General features: G+C 44.7%; 1 protein-coding gene across 5 annotated transcripts in view; it reads left to right on the top strand.

Moving 5' to 3' along the window:
* LOC126298590 (cAMP-regulated phosphoprotein 21) overlaps positions 1-19,597 on the top strand; it is a 1,220,135-nt gene that overhangs the window by 864,318 nt on the left and 336,220 nt on the right. For all 5 annotated transcript variants that reach the window (XM_049989965.1, XM_049989963.1, XM_049989964.1 and 2 more), the window contains one exon: positions 12,851-13,202. In XM_049989965.1, coding sequence (XP_049845922.1) covers positions 12,851-13,202 — 352 coding nt within the window. The remainder of the gene's footprint in view (positions 1-12,850; positions 13,203-19,597) is intronic.

Here is a 19,597-nt window from a genome sequence, read left to right as displayed (position 1 = left end):
CTATTGCTTACATGACGAAACAAAAGGTAAACAAAGCACTGAGCCTAAACTATATAAACTTTTCACTTATTTTGGAACTTTTCACTTCGGCTACATACTAGAGAATCAAATGTATAGCGTGTAAGAACACACTAACAACACAAACTTTACTTTACTGAAATAATCACGTAAGTTACAGTATACGACAGCGTAAACAAACCCTAGTCCAAAATTCGAGCCTATGAAATGTGTTCTTTTTCCGGAAAATACGCGAAAAATGTGAAAACTTCAATTGATAGCTTACAGTAGGTATTAATTTACGTATTTGCGATGTAATATTGCCTCAATTAACTGTTGTTACTCAAACACTTACCTTTACGAGAGCTATGAATGTACACCAAAGATGACGTTAGACGGTCAATCATACCTTTTATTTGGAAGTTTTAAGAAGAGTGCGCAACAGTATTCGTCATGAAAGACCCGATTTGTGGCAGCCAGGAGACTGGTTCTTCCACCACAATAATGCACCTGCACACACATTACTAAACAGATTTTGGCTAAAAATGGCATGGTCCCCTGCCCCACCTTACCTGCCTGACCTGACTACGTGGGACTTTTTTTTATTTCCAACATGAAAAGGAGCATGAAAGGACACCGATTTGACAACATTCAAGAAGTCAAGGAAAAGGAAAAAAAACGAGGGAGGAGGTGTCAGCCATTTCCAAAGATGTCTGAAAATGTTTCGATCAGGGGAAGCACCGGTGGGACAAATGTATTTGTTGTAGTGGAGAGTATTTTGAGGGGGATAAGGTTGTTTTCTAAACAGTTTGAAAATATATAGCTTTTAAAAAATAATTCCGATTTTTTGGGTGCCTCCTCTTATTATACTGGATTTGAATTCGATGAAGATCATAAGACAAATTTTGGCAATATGTTAAAAATCTATATACCGTATATCTTTGAATCCAAGACGAGGTTTTTTCTCGACATTTCGTGCCAAGTAGCAGGGAATATCTTGCATTCACGGCATATGACGTGGAATTTCTTTTCTTTACCAAACAGAACCACGACTTCCCACAAAGCTGTAGGGCCACTCTCTGCCACGCCTACCGCTTTAACCCTGAACGTATGCATGTACTTCAAGCATCGTTGTACGACGGCTGGAAGGGTTAGTTGGAGCAATTCTTTTCTTTTTTTCGGTTGTTCGACTTTGGAGATCCCACTTGTAAATTGAGCAGTTAAATATGTAATGGACAGTAGGGTGGAACAACGTGGTTCAACTCTTACCACACCTGTAGACGTGAGGGATGGGGAGGGCGCGAGAAGGCGTGACATGTAAAAATATTCGATATCTATCGACATTAATATCGAAACTGTAGTTTGCGCTGTAGCTAACCTCAATGGTGACAGTCCCGGGAGGGGACAGACAGCGGCGTATCAGTGGGGGGGGGGGGGGGGGGGGGGGACACAGTCATCTAGAACTTTTTGAAAGAAATTTCACCATTAGACTGTAAATTACTAGTCATTTATTTTACATGGTTTAATTGCAGCTTGATGGCCATTACCAAGTGCAAGTATAAATGTTACAAAATGTCTAAAAAGCCTAAATGACATGTTATCGTCGAAACAACATATTTGGTCTTATAAACCAGTCCCACTCCATGGGATATTGCCTTGCCACATGTCACCAACTTCGATCCGTGTCACAAACCGAAGAGCAAATTCAGAACACTGTCTCGTATTATGAGATTTCAGTTGATGCGCTGTGTGGATCTTGTACGAGTGCCAGGGTAAAATAAACCGCAAAACAAAAATGGTTCAAATGGCTCTGAGCACTATGGGACTTAACATCTATAGGCATCAGTCCCCCAGAACTTAGAACTACTTAAACCTAACTAACTTAAGGACATCACAGAACACCCAGTCATCACCAGGCAGAGAAAATCCCTGACCCCGCCGGGAATCGATCCTTGGAACCCGGGCGCGGGAAGCGAGAACGCTACCGCACGACCACGAGCTGCGGACAAACCTTAAAATATTCCAGAACTGTTGACCACGGAATGGGCAATGTACGTGACGTACTTCATGGTCAGTTACAGCAGCAACAATCTCTTCAGAAAGTTGCACCGAGATAAGAGCCCACTCGCGTTTTCGAATTCCAATATCATCGTTTTGAAACCATTTAATGACATCTTGCCTCTCCTCAGACCCTTCAGTCGGCGATACTCTCGCAATGGAGCATTGTAATTGCTACCGTTCACATAAAGCACTTACAGCGCACAGTCTCTCTTCTCGAGAGCCACACTGTTAGCTTACGTTATGGCTCGTCAAATGGCAGCGTTGGTATCATACAAACTGTGTACAGTGCCAGACTTGCGCCTGGTGGCCACAATAAAGCCAACATTTTTCCGGCGTAAATCGTTTCCACACTAATGCATTAGCGTATCTTTCAAGAATCGCTGCCCTGCAATAATTACAGCCCACAATGGACCTCCCTGAGTAGCTGCACTTTAATTATAACAACCCAGTACATTGGTGTTAAGACAGATCCATGTTTTCAGTATACTTATGGCATTCTTACATACAGGTTGTAACTAAATTCCCTTTACAGATTTTGAGGACAGTTTCTCTACATCAAAAGAAGAAAAAATGCGAGTAAATGTGGACTTTAAACAGCATATCGTAACAGCTATGAGCACTTGTTCAATAGAGGAGATGTTTGATAGTAGTGAAAATGAACAAGTTCTCATAGCTTGTAAGGTATGTGTTTTACAGCCCATGTTTACTAGACATTTTTTCTTGTTTTGGAGTAAGTAAAATGTCCTCAAAGTCCGTAAAGGGACTTTGGTTACACCCTTCAAACCGATGGATTTTAAGCAACCCACAACGCCTTCGAAAACTGTACATGAGATTTTCATATTCTGACATTCGATACACGCAAATTGTTACTTCTACAGAAAAAATAAACATGAAATTTTTGCAGAAAATTTAATGTAGTTAAGTTTTATACTCGGTTACGTTTGCGCGAGAGGCCACCGTTTTCGAGTTATTCAAGGAAAACGCATTTGAATTTATATTTTGAATAATTCGAAAACTATGGCAGTAGTAGGTAGGTAGCGGCATGGGTGCAATTTTAATATCAAATTGATATGCAAATTAATTAAATTGATAGATTAATTACACTCCCAACCATGCCCCCACACCCACTCCCAGATGACATGTGTTTTCCTCAACTGGCACGTGGGTTGTCGCCTCCGCCCCACCCCCATCCCCCTCCACTTCCCCCTCCCTCTCCCCCAACAACGCTATTGGCAGGAATTTCGAATCTTGGCGGGAATTTCAAATTTTGGTGGGAATTTCGAATTTGGGTGTGAATTTCTTTGACCCAGGACTGTGATGACGTCTCACCCCACCCCCTACCCTGGAAATGAAGGGAAATTAAAAATGATGGTTCCCTTCTTGGGACTCAAACCATGGTCCTTCTGGGCGGAAAGCACACTACCCCTGGAAACAGCCCAGATGCGGGAGAGGAAATGTAGGTTGCTGATCTTTATTTATTTTGGTTGGGAAACTGAAGTAATGATCCCCTAATTACGTAATTACTCATAAATATTGGGCCTAATTACATAACTATAGGTATAGCGCTACATAAGCACTGCCTAAAATAGCAATACAGTTCAAAAATTGACAAGTCCATACGAACGGTGTTATCCTGCTGGAAAAAAATTTACAATACGACTCAAAACTACTGCCAGATGCCCTCAGGCTCTGCCCTACGCCTACAAGCTAGCGGGAAAAAGGTTGGATGTGAGGTATTAGCCTTATTTTATTTTTATTTTCTGGTGGGAAATATATTCAACTGATGAGAAGCTTGTGTTAAAGAGGGATTTAATAAGAGTATTACCTGTAAGTGTACAGCTGAGAGCTGCATCTATTGGTGTTTGACGTCAAAGTTCGCTACAGATGCCTGCTCGACTATCACTCTGCAGCCCACGTAATTGAAGCCAACACACACTACCGCAACTGATGGCAAATGCATCACTCTTCTAATTACACATCGAAATTGTCGTGAAAAAACCAGTACTCGTAATGAATGCGTCATAATGGAATACATGTACTGGGGATTGGGAAAAAAATCATCGTAATAACACAACTACCGCAAAAAACGACCCCAGAAGATTACAAAGGGTCAGCAACTGCAACTGTGTCTTAGAGGAGCGCTCATGGACTAACAAACTTGGAGGTAGTCCGACTCCCTCCCCTACCTTCCGCCCCTCATCCCTCCCTCTCCTGACTGTAGGCAGGGATAGAGGCCTGCCACAGGTGGTCCACAACGAGATTCTTCTGGTGGCATTAATATATTGTCTCCAGTCTGCGGAAAACAGTCACAGGTAGACAAAAGACAAGAACAAGACGTTTCGTGCAATCTGTATTTCTCGGAGAGACTGAACCCTCTGGAACATCAACGAAATTCCAGAGAACTCTCCACATCACTTTTTCAAACGTCTGCTGGTTAGAAAACAGAAACCTCTCCACCTAAAGCGACCGCAGGCCCCAAAGCAGCCTCCTACGAATCTTGTTGCAGACTCTTCAATACAATGCATCCCTGAAGAGCACGTGCCTCGGCAGTCAGCGTTATCGACGCCGACAAAAGCTACACATACAATAAAGCGCAACGCCAGCACCCGTGAGAACAAAACCGACATAAATGAGGGTTATCCTGACCACGAGTTGGTTATCTAAAATGACAGCTGCAACCTCCTACGGAACTCAGCCACCACGCCTCTAGTAGCCCAGCCAGCAAGTGCATGCCGTGAAAGCAATTCACTGTAACATTTGTTCTGCCTGTTCTGACATGGTCATATTACGCTGTTATTACTGGTGCTACATATACAAAGATGTCACACATTTGGGTAAGAAATATATGGTTTCAACCTTTCAATGGCATAATGAAACATCACGTTACATTTTCTGTTTGATTTGGATATTTTATATACAAAGATATCACACATTTGGGTAAGAAATACATGGTTTCAACCTTTCAATGGCATAATGAAACATCACGTTACATTTTCTGTTTGATTTGGATATTTTTAGGTGACATTTATATTAAAGCTCATTGAGCCATACAATTGCTAAAAGGTTGGGCTATGAATGCTGTTAGGCACACAAATATGTAATTTATTGATGACAATGTGTCTGCTGTGGGCATGGTGATTAGACAGCAATGTTTGTCATATTTGCTATTTATTAACTTCGCGTAACCTATGTCAAAACGTGTCACTACTCTCCCTCATGTGCAATTTTCTACCAAGTTTCAGATTTGACAGTGGCTAGCTGGTTTAGCCGAAACTTTCTTTCTTTCACTGGTGCCATGTCCCGCGCTGACGCAGGGTCGGCATTGTTAGGAACGGATTTGGCAAGGTTAGTGGAGAGGGGTGGCTGGATGCCCTTCCTGCCGCCACCCCGTACCCACCAGGATGGAATTAATGTACCCCTACTGTCTGCGTCGAGTGTAATTAATGGAATAGTGCGAACGTGTTCAGATAGCTGCGAGTCGTGTAACTGAGGCGGAACGTGGGGACCAGCCCGGTATTCACCCAGCGGGATGTGGAAAACCGCCTAAAAACCACATTCAGGCTGGCCGGCACACCATCCCTCGTCGTTAATCCGCCGGGCGGATTTGATCCAGGGCTGGCGCGCCTACGCGAGTCCAGGAAGCAGGGCTTTAGCGCTCTCGGCTACCCTGGCGGGTTGGTTTAGCCGAAACTAGTTATCATTAATGTAAGTAAATTTTGCGATACTGATTAAGAAAGGATTATTTATAAGAAACCAGAAATTTTAACGTTTTGTAGAGCGCTTGTCTCCGACCTGACTATGCTCCGCCATAGTCTGACCAAAGCCTACTTTGATAACTATCATTTAGACTTTTGTTCACCTCTGTTCAGGGCAAGATACAGGGGATAGACAAAAATATGGAAACACCAAAAAAACACATTATAATGCCTAATATCGTGTTTGAATTGAAAACAGCTTCCAGACATCTCGGAATTGATAAATACAGGTTCTGCATGGTTTTCAGTGAAATCTCATATTATTCTTAAGGTAAAATCGTGGCATATTCAGATAATGATGATGGCGGTGGATAGCGATTACGCAACGTTCTCTTCAAAGTAGAAAACAAAGATTGAATAATGCTGAGATGTGGTGACTGTGGTGGTCAAGGGAGATGCTACAGTTGATCCTCGAGCGCACAATACCAGTCCTGGATGGTACGAGGTGTGTCAACAGCCGCCCTGTCGTCTTCGTACACAGTATCACCATTGGGGCCCAAATATTATATCGCGGAATGGACCTGACCAGATGAAATATTAATACAGCACTTGGCAGGATTGAGTCGTTTCAGAATAACCATGGGGACAATGGACTACCACTATATGGCTAACCAGATCCTCACCATACCTCCCCCCCCCCCCCCCCCCCCCCCCCCCCACGCCCTGTTTTACCCTTGTGACGTAAACTCGGCCAGGAATTTGAAACAGTGTGAAACAAGACTCATCCAACCTAATGACTTTCTTCCATTGCTGCACAGCCCAGGCTTTATGCCTCCAGTAGCACGTTTTTCTCTTACGGGCGGTTGCAACACTGATGACTGGTTTGGAATTCCAGTTCGCCCTGCAATTCCCTACTTCAGGAACTCCCTTTGTGTTGTTTTATCACCGATAGGGGTTACGAGTACGACATTCAGTTCTGAAGTTACTTTTGTAGCTGTCATCCGCCTATTTTCCGTCATAATCCTGTCCAATGACCGTCCGCCAAGATCACTAAACACACACTTTCGTCCGCGCTGTGACTTGGTGGATGATCAAATAACTTATGGGTTTCTGCCGGGTAACGTCGTCGACCACCGCCGATATTTCGACAGTAGCACACCCTGCCATTCTCAAGGCACAACTGCAAGGAGGAAACAATGTGCAAGGGAATTTAATACCTCGGTTCACAGAGGAGAAACAAGAAAGATACCACACACAGAACAAGTAACAGCAGAGTCAACACACAACTAGAGGTAACCAACATCAGAAATATCGATAGTGACTATTAATTAACAGGTGAGGTAGCACTAACTCTGTCCCTCTGTTTTTTGATGAGAGCTTGGTATCCGGCTCTCTCTCCTTATCAGAAAACAGAGGGACAGAATTAATGCTACCTCACCTGTTAATTAATAGTCACTATCGATATTTCTGATGTCGGTTACCTCTGGTTGTGTGTTGACTCTGCTGTTACTTGTTCTGTGTGTGGTATCTTCCTTGTTTCTCCTCTGTGAACCGAGGTATTAAATTCCCTTGCACATTGTTTCCTCCTTCCAGTTGTACCTTGATAATGGCAGGGGGTGCACCTGTCGAAATATCGGCGGCGGTCGACGGCATCGGCCGGCAGCAAACCCGTAAGTTATTTAAACATTCATTTCGCCCAGAAAAGTTAAGGTCTTACATTGGTGGATGATGTTTTTCCATTTTCCTTGTATGCATTATAAACCTTCGATACGGTACCCTTTGAAACACCAAGAGCTTGGGCTCTGTTATGAGAGCATCCTCCAAACGAGCACCAAATATTTTCCCACGTTCGAATTTATTAATTCCAACATAATGCACCCATAACTACACAGAGCATTGTTCTGGCAAAGACTGACATTGCGCCGGTGCCTTTGTGCCGTTCGTGGTCAAATATAACAGCGCAACCTGCCAGCTTGGCTAGAATCTGAATTTATGTTCAATCACACACGTATCGCGACGTTTCCATATTTTGTATAACCCATGTATGTAGTGTGCTTGGAGATGCAGCGATTTTAGGCGTATCTTCACGAGAATATGACGGTTGGCCATCTAACTCCAATTTACCCTCGTATGACAGGTCCAGTAATATTGCAAGACACCAATGGGGCTATGGGAATACTTGTACGTAATAAATCAGTGATCTGTATCGGACATCCCCTCTTGATATTCAGATCGTCCCACTACAATTCAGATGTATGAAATGAGATATGCACAAGGAAACAGAACAGGGGGGTGGACCTGACAAATGAAACGTAGCTATAGGTCTCTTATTAAATAAATAAGTGTAGGTGCAAGGAGGGGTTACGTTCATCTACTGAATTAAAATCATGATTTATTGACAAAATTTGACCGATGTCAAACAACATTGGACATGAAATTACAAATCTGATTATCTCACAAATTGGAGGTGAGTGCACGACGGAATCTGAGACCGCGCAAATTAGTTCCTTCCGATATTGGGTAGGAAATGATACTCCACGGAGGAATGGGACAAACTGTGGTAATAAAATCGCTGTGTACCTAATTGAATAGCAAATGTGGTGTCACGTTGGTCACGATGATTGCATCTATTCCGAAAAGTGAAAGGGTTAAACATGCATTACGATCTAATAGCTAAGTTTTGGCCAGGGTATCAACTCACAATACGTGATCGATATAAGACCCTAGTTATATGAAGCATAGAAACGTGCATATTCCCAAGTCAGTGCTACTGACTCACCTCACTGCTGTGTGAACTTACACTCAATACGTGGAGCTGGATCGTGAACTGGCGCTGCAGCAGGTGATGGACTGCAGAAGGCTGTCGCGCATATCTCAAATGTCGGGCGTGTAAGCCACACTAATCTTCAAGCCCGAATAGCTAACCCAGACGATGAATCTTGAATATCTACTGTCAAATCCCAAAACTGAAATTTTAGTGACAGTCTTGAATCTAGAATTGAGATTCCTGAATCGTGAATGAGGCTAAAACTTTCCTTCTGGCATAACATCGCTCACAGTACCACCAAAATTACACCAGTTTGAAGGACTGTCTCAACCTCAGCCGATTGGAGTCCACGTCTGACAAAAATACCGCTGCTTCAGAAAGTTGAGAGTTTCAAGGAATGGCGGAACTCTGTTTCTAAAGTTTGCAAACATTGAGCAAAGAGAATGTGGTCTGGTGTCCGTGTCAAAACTCCACATGGCCTGTTTCTAAATATCAGCGCCAGCAAGGCGTCGGCAGACTACAAAGTTGTCCATTATCAGTGGCATTATGCATTTCCCACGTAAGGAACTGATCTTATCATGCTGGCCCGGCCAGAGGCACTCACTGTTCACAGCCCAACGTCCAGTCATCCCCGTCCACCTTGTCTGTGTCGCTTTTAATCACAAGATATGCCACTGAAAAATGCCATAGCCTGGTAGACGTAATTTTCACTATAAAGCTGCCCATTCACAGGCCGACTGGTTGGCCAACCCTCCCTGCTGAGCTAGTCTTCCCCAACACTTTCACCTTTGTGGTGCACGATTTTATAGCGGTTGAGTCCAGGGTGTCCGCACCCAGTAGCTGAGTGGTCAGCGCGACGGACTCTCAATCCAAAGGGCCCGGGTTCGATTCCCGGCTGGGTCGGAGATTTTTCTCCACTCAGGGACTGGGTGTTGTGTTGTCCTAATCATCATCATTTCATCCCCATCGACGCCCAAGTCGCCGAAGTGGCGTCAAATCGAAAGACTTGCACCAGGCGAACGGTCTAACCGACAGGAAGCCCTCGTCACACGCTATTCATTCAGTCCAGGGTCTGGTTACTTCAGCTCCACTGGCGCAACGCTATCTGCTAGCAACGGCCTCTACCTGCCACCTCATACTCTGTCCTTTTCCCTTCTGTTTCATCGTGGCGAAAGCTGTCATATGAGTGGCCGCAGGTAGTGCCCCCCACGCAGTCACAGTGTGCCTACACATAATCAGACAGGTTGGCGACCAACTCAGTGGTTTTAGAGGAGGGGGGGGAGGGGGGTTGGCTGATTTGTCGGCCTGTGAATATCAGCTGTGGGCCCCCAGTCTGCTTAAAAGTTCATTCCCTCAAATGACACTCGCCTACTGCCCACCAGAATGGATGGGATGGCACGGCAGCTGACCACTGCCTCACAACAGTTCAGGTCCCAGCACATTTCGAAACCCATGTCCTAACTGCCCCTTATCTGTGTCCAGTCACGTGGCGGGTTTCAACATGCCTAAAAAGAAGGGAAAATGATGAAGTGTGGGGTGGCAGGTAGACGTCGGGGCTAGCAGGTAGTGGAGCACCAATGGAGTCAATGCACCCAGACTCTGGATCCAACTGCTATAAAATCGTACACCACAAAGGCAAATGTGTCGGGGGAGACCCGCTCGGCAGGGCGAGGTTTGGCCAACCAGTCAGTGTGTGAATGGGTGGCTTAAGGGAAATACCTTGGACACAGCTCGGCTTCTATAATTCAGACTGACTACCGAATGATACATTTCAAAATATAAAAGAGTGACATCTGCAGTAATCATTCCTACCCTGTCTACGACTCAAATCTACATTACGCATGCATTAGTTTACGAAGAGAAAAGCTGCATATCGTACTACTAGATTTGCGCTCTATCTAAATTATGGTTCAATCGTTTTGGTAAAATACGTAAGCGACCTGGTGAATGGCTCAAATGGCTTTGAGCATTTTGGGACTTAACATCTGAGATCATCAGTCCTCTAGAACTTTAGAACTACCTAAACCTGGTAAATGGTAGGATTGCTGGTACTGTTTGTAGCATTGGTAGGGAAAAAAACAAACGAATGTGTAAGAGAGAAACTGCGTGCTGACGACTACTCTGCTTGTGTTTGTTTTCGCACATCATTAAGTGTTAATCCACTGTGTATTCTATATCCTTACAAAACATAAATTACATTTCGTAAGTAATAAAAATTAGTTAATCAGATAACATCTGCGCTTTTACACTACTGGCCATTAAAATTGCTACACCACGAAGATGACGTGCTACAAACGCGAAATTTAACCGACAGGAAGAAGATGCTGTTATATGCAAATGATTAAATTTTCAGAGCATTCACACAAGGTTGGTGCTGGTGGCGACACCTAAAACATACTAACATGGGGAAAGTTTCCAACCGATTTCTCATAGACAAACAGCAGTTGACCGGCGTTGCCTGGCTAAACGTTGTTGTGATGCCTCGTGTAAGGAGGAGAAATGCGTACCATCACGTTTCCGACTATGATAAATGCCGGATTGTAGCCTATCGCGATTGCGGTTTATCGTATCGCGACATTGCTGCTCGCGTTGGTCGAGATCCAATGACTGTTAGCAGAATATGGAATCGGTGGGTTCAGGAGGGTAATATGTAACGCCGTGCTGGATCCCAAAGGCCTCGTATCACCAGCAGTCGAGATGACAGGCATCTTATCCACATGGGTAACAGTACAGAGGCGCATTGCATCTGCATCATAACAGATGTTCAAAGTGGCCTCTATGGGAATGCAGGTGATAAGGATAGTAGCGGTTGTCAAGCAAAATACACGTAATTGTACTTTAGCACACACCATGTTGGTGGGCTACTTTCCTTAAGCACGTCCTAGAATTTGTCTCAATATCCATTAGAACCCAGTCCTCCAAATGTGGTTCACACCCAGTCCGCCCCGTCCCTGCACGTTCACCTGTCTGAAAGGTGAAGATGATCACATAAAATCCCAAAAAGGGCTCGAAATGTTGTGTGATGTGGTTGGTGTATGAGAGGATACTTGTTTTGGCATAGCCGTGCTGCCTCTCGACTGTTTCCATCAGCTTGACCATACATAAACACCATCTCGGCTTCTTCCTGACATGAAAACCGGACCATTCTCCTGCTTACAGTACGCTGCGTCAATCACACAGACTGCAGCACACAAGGAACACACTGCGCGTGGTCAGAGGAACTGTCTTTCGTCAGCGGCATCTACCATGGCAACAATACATTTCCGGATATGTGTTCATACGAAGTTCTTTCTTCCATTTCCAGTCAGGAATCCATCTATGCAGTTTGTCTGTTTTATTAATGTTCACCTTATATATGGTTTCCGTGCCCGCATCTCGTGGTCGTGCGGTAGTGTTCTCGCTTCCCACGCCCGGGTTCCCAGGTTCGATTCCCGGCGGGGTCAGGGATTTTCTCTGCCTCGTGATGGCTAGGTGTTGTGTGGTGTCCTTAGGTTAGTTAGGTTTAAGTAGTTCTAAGTTCTAGGGGACTGATGACCATAGATGTTAAGTCCCATAGTGCTCAGAGCCATTTGGTTTCCGTTTCCTCAGTCATGTCTGAAAGAACAGATACCGCATATCTACATGTATATAGTTTGGTGCATTCAGTGCAGATGCAGACCTAGGCTCCACGTATTATGGGAATCAGCAAAATGCCGCGAGTAATAAGGATAATGGGCAAGGAGGAGGAGGAGATTAGTGTTTAACGTCCCGTCGACAACGAGGTCATTAGAGACGGAGCGCAAGCTCGGGTGAGGGAAGGATGGGGAAGGAAATCGGCCGTGCCCTTTCAAAGGAACCATCCCGGCATTTGCTTGAAGCGATTTAGGGAAATCACGGAAAACCTAAATCAGGATGGCCGGAGACGGGATTGAACCGTCGTCCTCCCGAATGCGAGTCCAGTGTGCTAACCACTGCGCCACCTCGCTCGGTAATGGGCAAGGGCACTACATTAGTAGTGTTTGGATAAGTTAAGAATTTGGGTCTAACGGGAGGCGTTCCAGGACAGTCTGTTCAGTTGCAGAGACCACTGTATTTGGATGTCTTAGTGATCAGAGCATCTGCCTAGTAAGCAGGAGACCCAAGTCCTAATCCTGGGCTGGCACACATTTTCAACTTTCCCCGTCGATTTTAATCAATGCCCGCTCGCAGACAGTGTGTCTTCGTGTCTTAAAGTCTACAGTAGCCTACGGTGGTTTTACAACTCTACGTATTACTAAATTAATTACAGTGCGTAATAAAAATGAAATTTCAGTACGTATGTTTACGTTGTGTGTACGGCCTATGCTTGCAGGCAAATTCGAAAGTCAAGCTGCTGGTCCGAAGTCACGCACTCCGAGAAGAGGCGTCGCCGCCTCCAGATCCTGATGCACAGCACGAAGGAGAAGGAGAAGAAGAAGAAGAGGAGGAGGAGGAGGAGGAGGAGGGGCAGGAGGAGGCGGGCGCTGAGCCGCAGCCGCAGCCGCAGGTAGAGGCAGAAGCGGCGGGGGAGAGCGAATCGGCGGCCGCCGCGACGCCGGAGGGGCAGCAGGAGGCCGCCGACCTGCCCGCGCAGCAGGCCAGCCTCAGCGTGGCGCGCCCCGCCTCCAGGCACAAGGTGCGCCGCCAGGGCAGCAACGACGGCTCCTCGCCCTCGCTCTCCAGAGGTAAGACACCCACATCCACTGTCTGGTCGGTAGCCGGACATCTCCGGGTAATGCCGAATTGACCGCTAGATGTCACGAGAGGCGTACACGCCAATATAAAAGGAGGCGGGCAGTACTGTGTTGTCAGTAGAGAAGCAGTAACAGCAAAGTGGTTCTGTCAGAAGAGCTCAGTAACTTCCAACGTGCGTGTCATCTGAGTAATAAATCCATCACGGACATTTTGAAAGTGTTGTTAATAAAAATTCTCTATTTAAACTAGACTGAACTGCATGTGACTGCTTTAGTCTTTAATAAAACTTGCGTCTGACTGCGTATTTAACTGAACTGAACTTTATCTGACTGCATGAAAATATTGTTGGAAAATTAATACTCAAAATACACATCTGACTGCATGAAAGTTTAGTGGTAAAAATAAATGAAAGTCACCAACCTGCATCTGACTGCGTCTGTGGACTTAGCTCGTGCACTCCTTCCCGTTTAGCCGATAATAAAACATATATTTAACTCAGCCGTAGTGCAATGGCATAAAATTGTCATTCTAGATAACTTTACTCATTTTGGCCCTGTTTGTTACTTAATAAAAATTCTGTTCTGATCTGAATAATTTGCCAACTGTGCAATGGCATATAGATTATTTTACTCTGATAAATGAAATTATTAGCCTTACTCGTGTGAACTTTACTTTAATGTACCTTTTGGTTCAATGCAAGCACAGGATGCAGAGAACGACATAAGGTGTGAGATGAAACTCTAATTTTATCTAAAAAATATTTATTGTTCAAACTTTTAAGGGACATGTGAAAAACAAAAAAAAACTTCTATAGCATGGATTTACGAGAAAGTTTCACAAAACGCTTATTGAATCAACAATGAGATTTCTATCTAGCTTGAAGACATTATTTAACCAAAGAAAACCTATTTTATTAATTATTCTTTCTAGTTTCCCCAGGTATGTGCCAAGTTTCGCTCAATATATAGCTTATTATGTGTGTAACTCCAATTCTTACTTTGATGCTGTCACGACCCGGCTGCCTCCTGCAGGCATCAAGCTCCGACTCGAAACACGTCTGCTGTCTCTGCGCATCTCCTCACCACTACTCAAACTTTTACCGCGTGCACCTAGCTCTGTTAGCTGTCAAAGTTCTTACTACTCGAAGATGTACTACTCGTCCAACCTTGCGGTTGGGAACTATCGACATTTTTCACTGGCTCTATCCTGATCGAATCTCAGCACATACCTTTTAATTTCATTCCTTCTTATGCTGCCCAAGTCGACTGTTGGTGATGGATTGTGAAAGAATAACCGCAGCTAAACAAAGGCCAAGATGACCTCGTGTACTGATGGATAGGGCTTCAAAATGGTTCAAATGGTTCTGAGCATTATGGGACTTAACATCTGAGGTCATCAGTGCCCTAGACTTACAACTACTTAAACCTAACTAACCTGCCGGAGGCAGGATTCGAACCTGCGACCGTAGCAGCAGCGCGGTTCCAGAATGAAGCGCCTAGAACCACTCGGCCACAACGGCTGGCTACGGACAGGGCCTGTCGATCATTGAAGAGCGTGGTAGTAAAAAAATCGTTCGAAATCAGCGAAAGGAGTCACACGTGAGTTCCGAAGTGCTACCAGCAGTCCAGCTAGCGGATAAATGAAAAACTTGAAAAAAATCCGAGAAAATACACAAATATTGAGAGAACAGAAGTCAGACTTTGTGCAATATGTGAAATGAAGAGTTTCATCGGGCTTCTCATCTACACTGCTGTATTCCAATCGAATAACGAAGACATCGTTCGCTCTTTTGTATTGATGGGACTGGCTGTGATATTTTCCGTATCAATATGTCATCAGCAAGATTTGCTGTAGTTCTCAACTGCCTTAGATTTGAAAACCCTGATGACAAGGAGTTACATAAGATTTCTGATCCAGCAGTTGCTATAACGATCATTCTACATTAATTCCATAAAAACTCGCAGCGATCCTATAGTCTTTGAGTTAATGCTACAGTTCATGAAATGTTAATCAGCTTTAGAGGACGCTGTAAGTCAAAAATATATATTCCATCTAAAGCATCTTTCATACCTTCCCATGGACATGAATTTGGAACAACGCTGTACGCATTTACCCAACACACCACGCTGATTACCCACGTGCCTAAGAAAGGAAAAGCAGTAATTATTACGTCAACCATGCATCTTTCCGTAGAAGATTAGGTGCTAAGTGAAAGCCTGTAATTATATTCCACTATGATAACACAGGGAGTGGTGTAGATACTGGAGATGAAAAGAGTGCTAAATATTGTTTAAGCCACCGTACACAACGCTGACCCCTGGCTGTGTTTTCCCGTATTCTTGATATGAGTGTTATGAGTGCATATACTGTTCATCAGACATTCAAGAAAGAACTCTACTTACCAGGATGATCTTCATGAAAGCTCTGGCGAAATAACTGATCCAACCTTCAATGCGCGAAAGAATAATGAACAAACGCCTTCCACGAGAAGCGAAATGTTTTTATTGGTCGAGTTCTAGGAGTTGAGGTACGCCTCCATGAAGACCTCTAAAAGGAGGAAAAACTACCGGGTGATGGAAGGGAGACATGTCCAATTTGTCCACCAAAGAAGAAGAGGAAGACAGGCTATATGTGTTGCAAGTGCAAGGTCCCATGAAGACCTCGAAAAGGAGGAAAAACTACCTGGGGATGGAAGGAAGACATGTCCAATTTGTCCACCAAAGAAGAAGAGGAAGACAGGCTATATGTGTTGCAAGTGCAAGGTCCCAATTTGTCTGGAATGCTCAAGTAACGTGTCTCGCTGTGCGTGTAGGGTGACGCGATATGTGGCCGCTTTCAGTAGTGCAGATTTTTTCTGTGTAATTCACTGCCGAGAATACTCATTAATTTTAACACTGATGGTACCTGTTCAACGTTAACCTGCAACTACTAAGTTTCAAGTAAGGGACCACACTTAAATATTTCGATATGTGTCCATCACCGTAAATTTCCATGAGAATTTCGAGTGCAATATGAATGGGTCTTTTCCACAGCACTGAAACAATATTTTGTGCGTACGTTACCATTTATGTATATCTGAAGAATACATATGTGTTGCTAAATGCAAACAGTAGCGCTAGATGGTGGTATTTACGTATTTTTCCTGCCTCCCGAACGCGGTCCACGGGACTTCACGTCTGTAGTTACATGAGAAGTACTCACAAATGTGATTAAGTGCTAATGGTTGATTATTTACATTACACCCTTTCCCACTGTGCCGTCTACTCCTACATTTCCACTCTCAGGGACTCACTTTACCACATCTCTTACATTATGGTTATAGACACTCTCTTCATAAGGTACCTAAAAAACCACACCAATAGCACTTCACGTCAGTAGAGAGGATATTTCATCTATCTCCGGTCTATTGTTACCATATTCGTTTCCTCCAGTGCCATAGCTATACCTATGACGTCAGCTAAGTCCTTTGGAAATTCTGCCAGTATCTTTCTTGATACATTATGTGGCAGTCACCTTAGAAATGCATCCAACGCCGTTTCTTTCGCTTCCTCCAGAAAGATCCTATTTGTTATGTCAGTATCCATCAATTGATAGGTTTCCACACTGATCTTCTACAACCTATCTAGAAAATTCCCAACAGATTCGTTTTGCTTCTGTAACATCCCATTTAACTTTTCACGATAGTATCTGTAGCTGTTTTACCTCTTACAGCGCTATGTCAGACCTTTCCTGAGTTCATCAAGCGCTTGAACATTCCTTAGGTCCACATGGTAGATGACATAATTTCTCGCGTCTCCTGTCAAGCGCAGCTTGATCATCTGCAACAACTGTTCATCTGTACAAAATCCCAGCTTCACAGATTATTTATAAACATTAGCACGCCATCCCTCATAGTTACATGAAAAACGATGAAATCGGCTAGAATCTAAGGTGAGAACAATCAGACTGGACGAAGCCATGCCCTCTCTTACAGCATACAACTGCTTATGCAGCTCTGTATCATCTGCTCTCAACTGAGCTACCTGCTCCAGTAAAGACTGCACCACTACCAGAGTGGTAACTTCCTGTGTTTTTGGATTATTCATTATGAAGCCCTTGTCTAATACATAAGAAAACAAGAGAAACAACATAAATACAACTGACTGTAACACTATCGAAACATTGTCGAGTCCCTGCTCCTGATCGTGACCCATGCACACTGTCTAGCACTATGTGCAACAAATGGAGCGATTCTGTACAGCGTGCATTTTCACTTAATAAGTTACATGGTGTGCACGTCACTGGAAGCTCATCAGCTTATTATTCCCTTACATGTCCTTCAAATTGAGTCAAGTCTGGACCCTATGAATTAGATCCTAAAATACATACACCAATCCAGGTAATGACCAGCCATCGCACTCACAGAGACTATAAACACGAAAAGTTAGTTTCTTCTTCACTCATCTCACTCTGCTGATGGGGTGTGCGTTGACCCACGATGCTTCTCGAATCCAGTGGCCACTTCTGACACTAGTTGTAACGAGTGTCTTGATGGCTTGCACGTTAATAACTTCGTTGCAGGTCGCAGTGGTGGTGCAGGTGTTTGACAGAGCGGCAGTCACGAAGAGCCAGGGGGGAAATCAATGTAAAGTCATAGATACAGTGAAAAGACGCTAATTCATTTAGTCATTGCATATTTTAGAGCAGTCGAAATGTCAGCTTACTGCAGTCAGCACCCACAGACACAGGCTGGTCCTGGACAGTGGTGTGTGCTTAGCTCAGCATGACGGCCAGTGCCCAAAGTCGTTAAACCATACAGGCAGCAGCAGTGACGAAGTTACGTTGTCAGTTCATTGGCGAGTGTAGTGCCATGTCCGGCCCAGGCACGAAGGGAAAACGCAGCGAGTTTGAGCTCTGTAGCAAGTCAGTCACACCGTGTGGTACAGAAGTGTCACTCAGCGCAGGGAACACCCAAGCACGAAGGCAAACCGAGGACCTAAGCGTAGGATGCAGCGACAGTAGCCGGCAGATGCAAGCCTGCAGTAGTTGAGTGCATACCTGCAGGCAGGAGGCAGCTCAGAAGTAAGTCGGGCCAGGTTGGAACCATAACCAGCAGTAGGTGCCCTGAAGTCAGCAGCCCCCAGCTGGAAGGCACCAGCTCACCTCCTGGTGGCATCAGGACTAACCACAACCAGCAGACCAACAGCTAGCGGAGGTGGCATCTACACTATGTGATCAAATGTATCCAGACACCTGGCTGAAAATAACTTACAAGTTCGTGGCGCCCTCCATTGGTAATGCTGGAATTCAATATGGTGTTGGCCCACCCTTAGCCTTGATGACAACTTCCACTCTCGCAGGCATATGTTCAGTCAGGTGCTCGAAGGTTTCTTGGAGAATGGCATTCTTCACGGAGTGCAGCACTGAGTAGAGTTATCGATGTCGGTCGGTGAGTCCTGGCACGAAGTCGGCCCTCCGAAACATCTCAAAGGTGTTCTATAGGATTCAAGTCAGGACTCTGTGCAGGCTAGTCCATTACAGGGATGTTACTGTCGTGTAACCACTCCGCCACAGGCCGTCCATTATGAACAGGTGCTCGATCGTGTTGAAAGATGTAATCCCCATCCCAGAATTGCTCTTCAACAGTAGGAAACAAGAAGGTGCTTAAAACATTAATGTAGGCCTGTATTGTGATAGTGCCACGCAAAACAACAAGGGGTGCAAGCTCTCTCCAAGAAATCACGACCACACCATAACACCACCGCCTCCGAATTTTATTGTTGGCACTACACACGCTGGTAGATGACGGATCATCGGGCATTCGCCATACCAACACCCAGCCATCGGATTGCCACATTATGTACCGTGATTCGTCACTCGCACAACGTTTTTCTACTGTTCAATCGTTCAATTTTTTCGCTTCTTACACCTTACCACTTTTGGCATTTCCTGGGGTGATGTGTGGCTTATGAACAGCCACTCGACCATGAAATCCAAGTTTTCTCGCCTCCCGTCTAACTGTCACAGTACTTGCAGTGGATCCTGATGCTGCCTGGAATTCCTGTGTGATGGTCTGGATAGATGTCTGCCTATTACACATTACGACCCTCTTCAACTGTCGGTGGTCTCTGTCAGTCAACAGAAGAGGTCAGCCTGTACGCTTTTGTGATGTAAGTGTCCCTTCACGTTTCCACTTCACTGTCACATCGGAAACAGTGGACCTATGGATGTTTAGGAGTGTGGAAATCTCGCGCACAGACGTATGACACAAGTGACACCCAATCACCTGACCACATTCGAAGTCCGTGAGTTCTGCGGAGCGCCCCATTCTCTCACGATGCGTAATGACTACTGAGGTCGCTGATATGGAATACCTGGCAGAAGGTGGCAGCAAAATGCACCTAAT

The sequence above is a fragment of the Schistocerca gregaria genome, chromosome X (genome assembly GCF_023897955.1).
Source record: "Schistocerca gregaria isolate iqSchGreg1 chromosome X, iqSchGreg1.2, whole genome shotgun sequence".
NCBI lineage: Eukaryota > Metazoa > Arthropoda > Insecta > Orthoptera > Acrididae > Schistocerca > Schistocerca gregaria.
The sequence above is the reverse complement of the archived record's forward strand: the minus strand, read 5'-3'. Positions and strand labels throughout refer to the sequence as shown.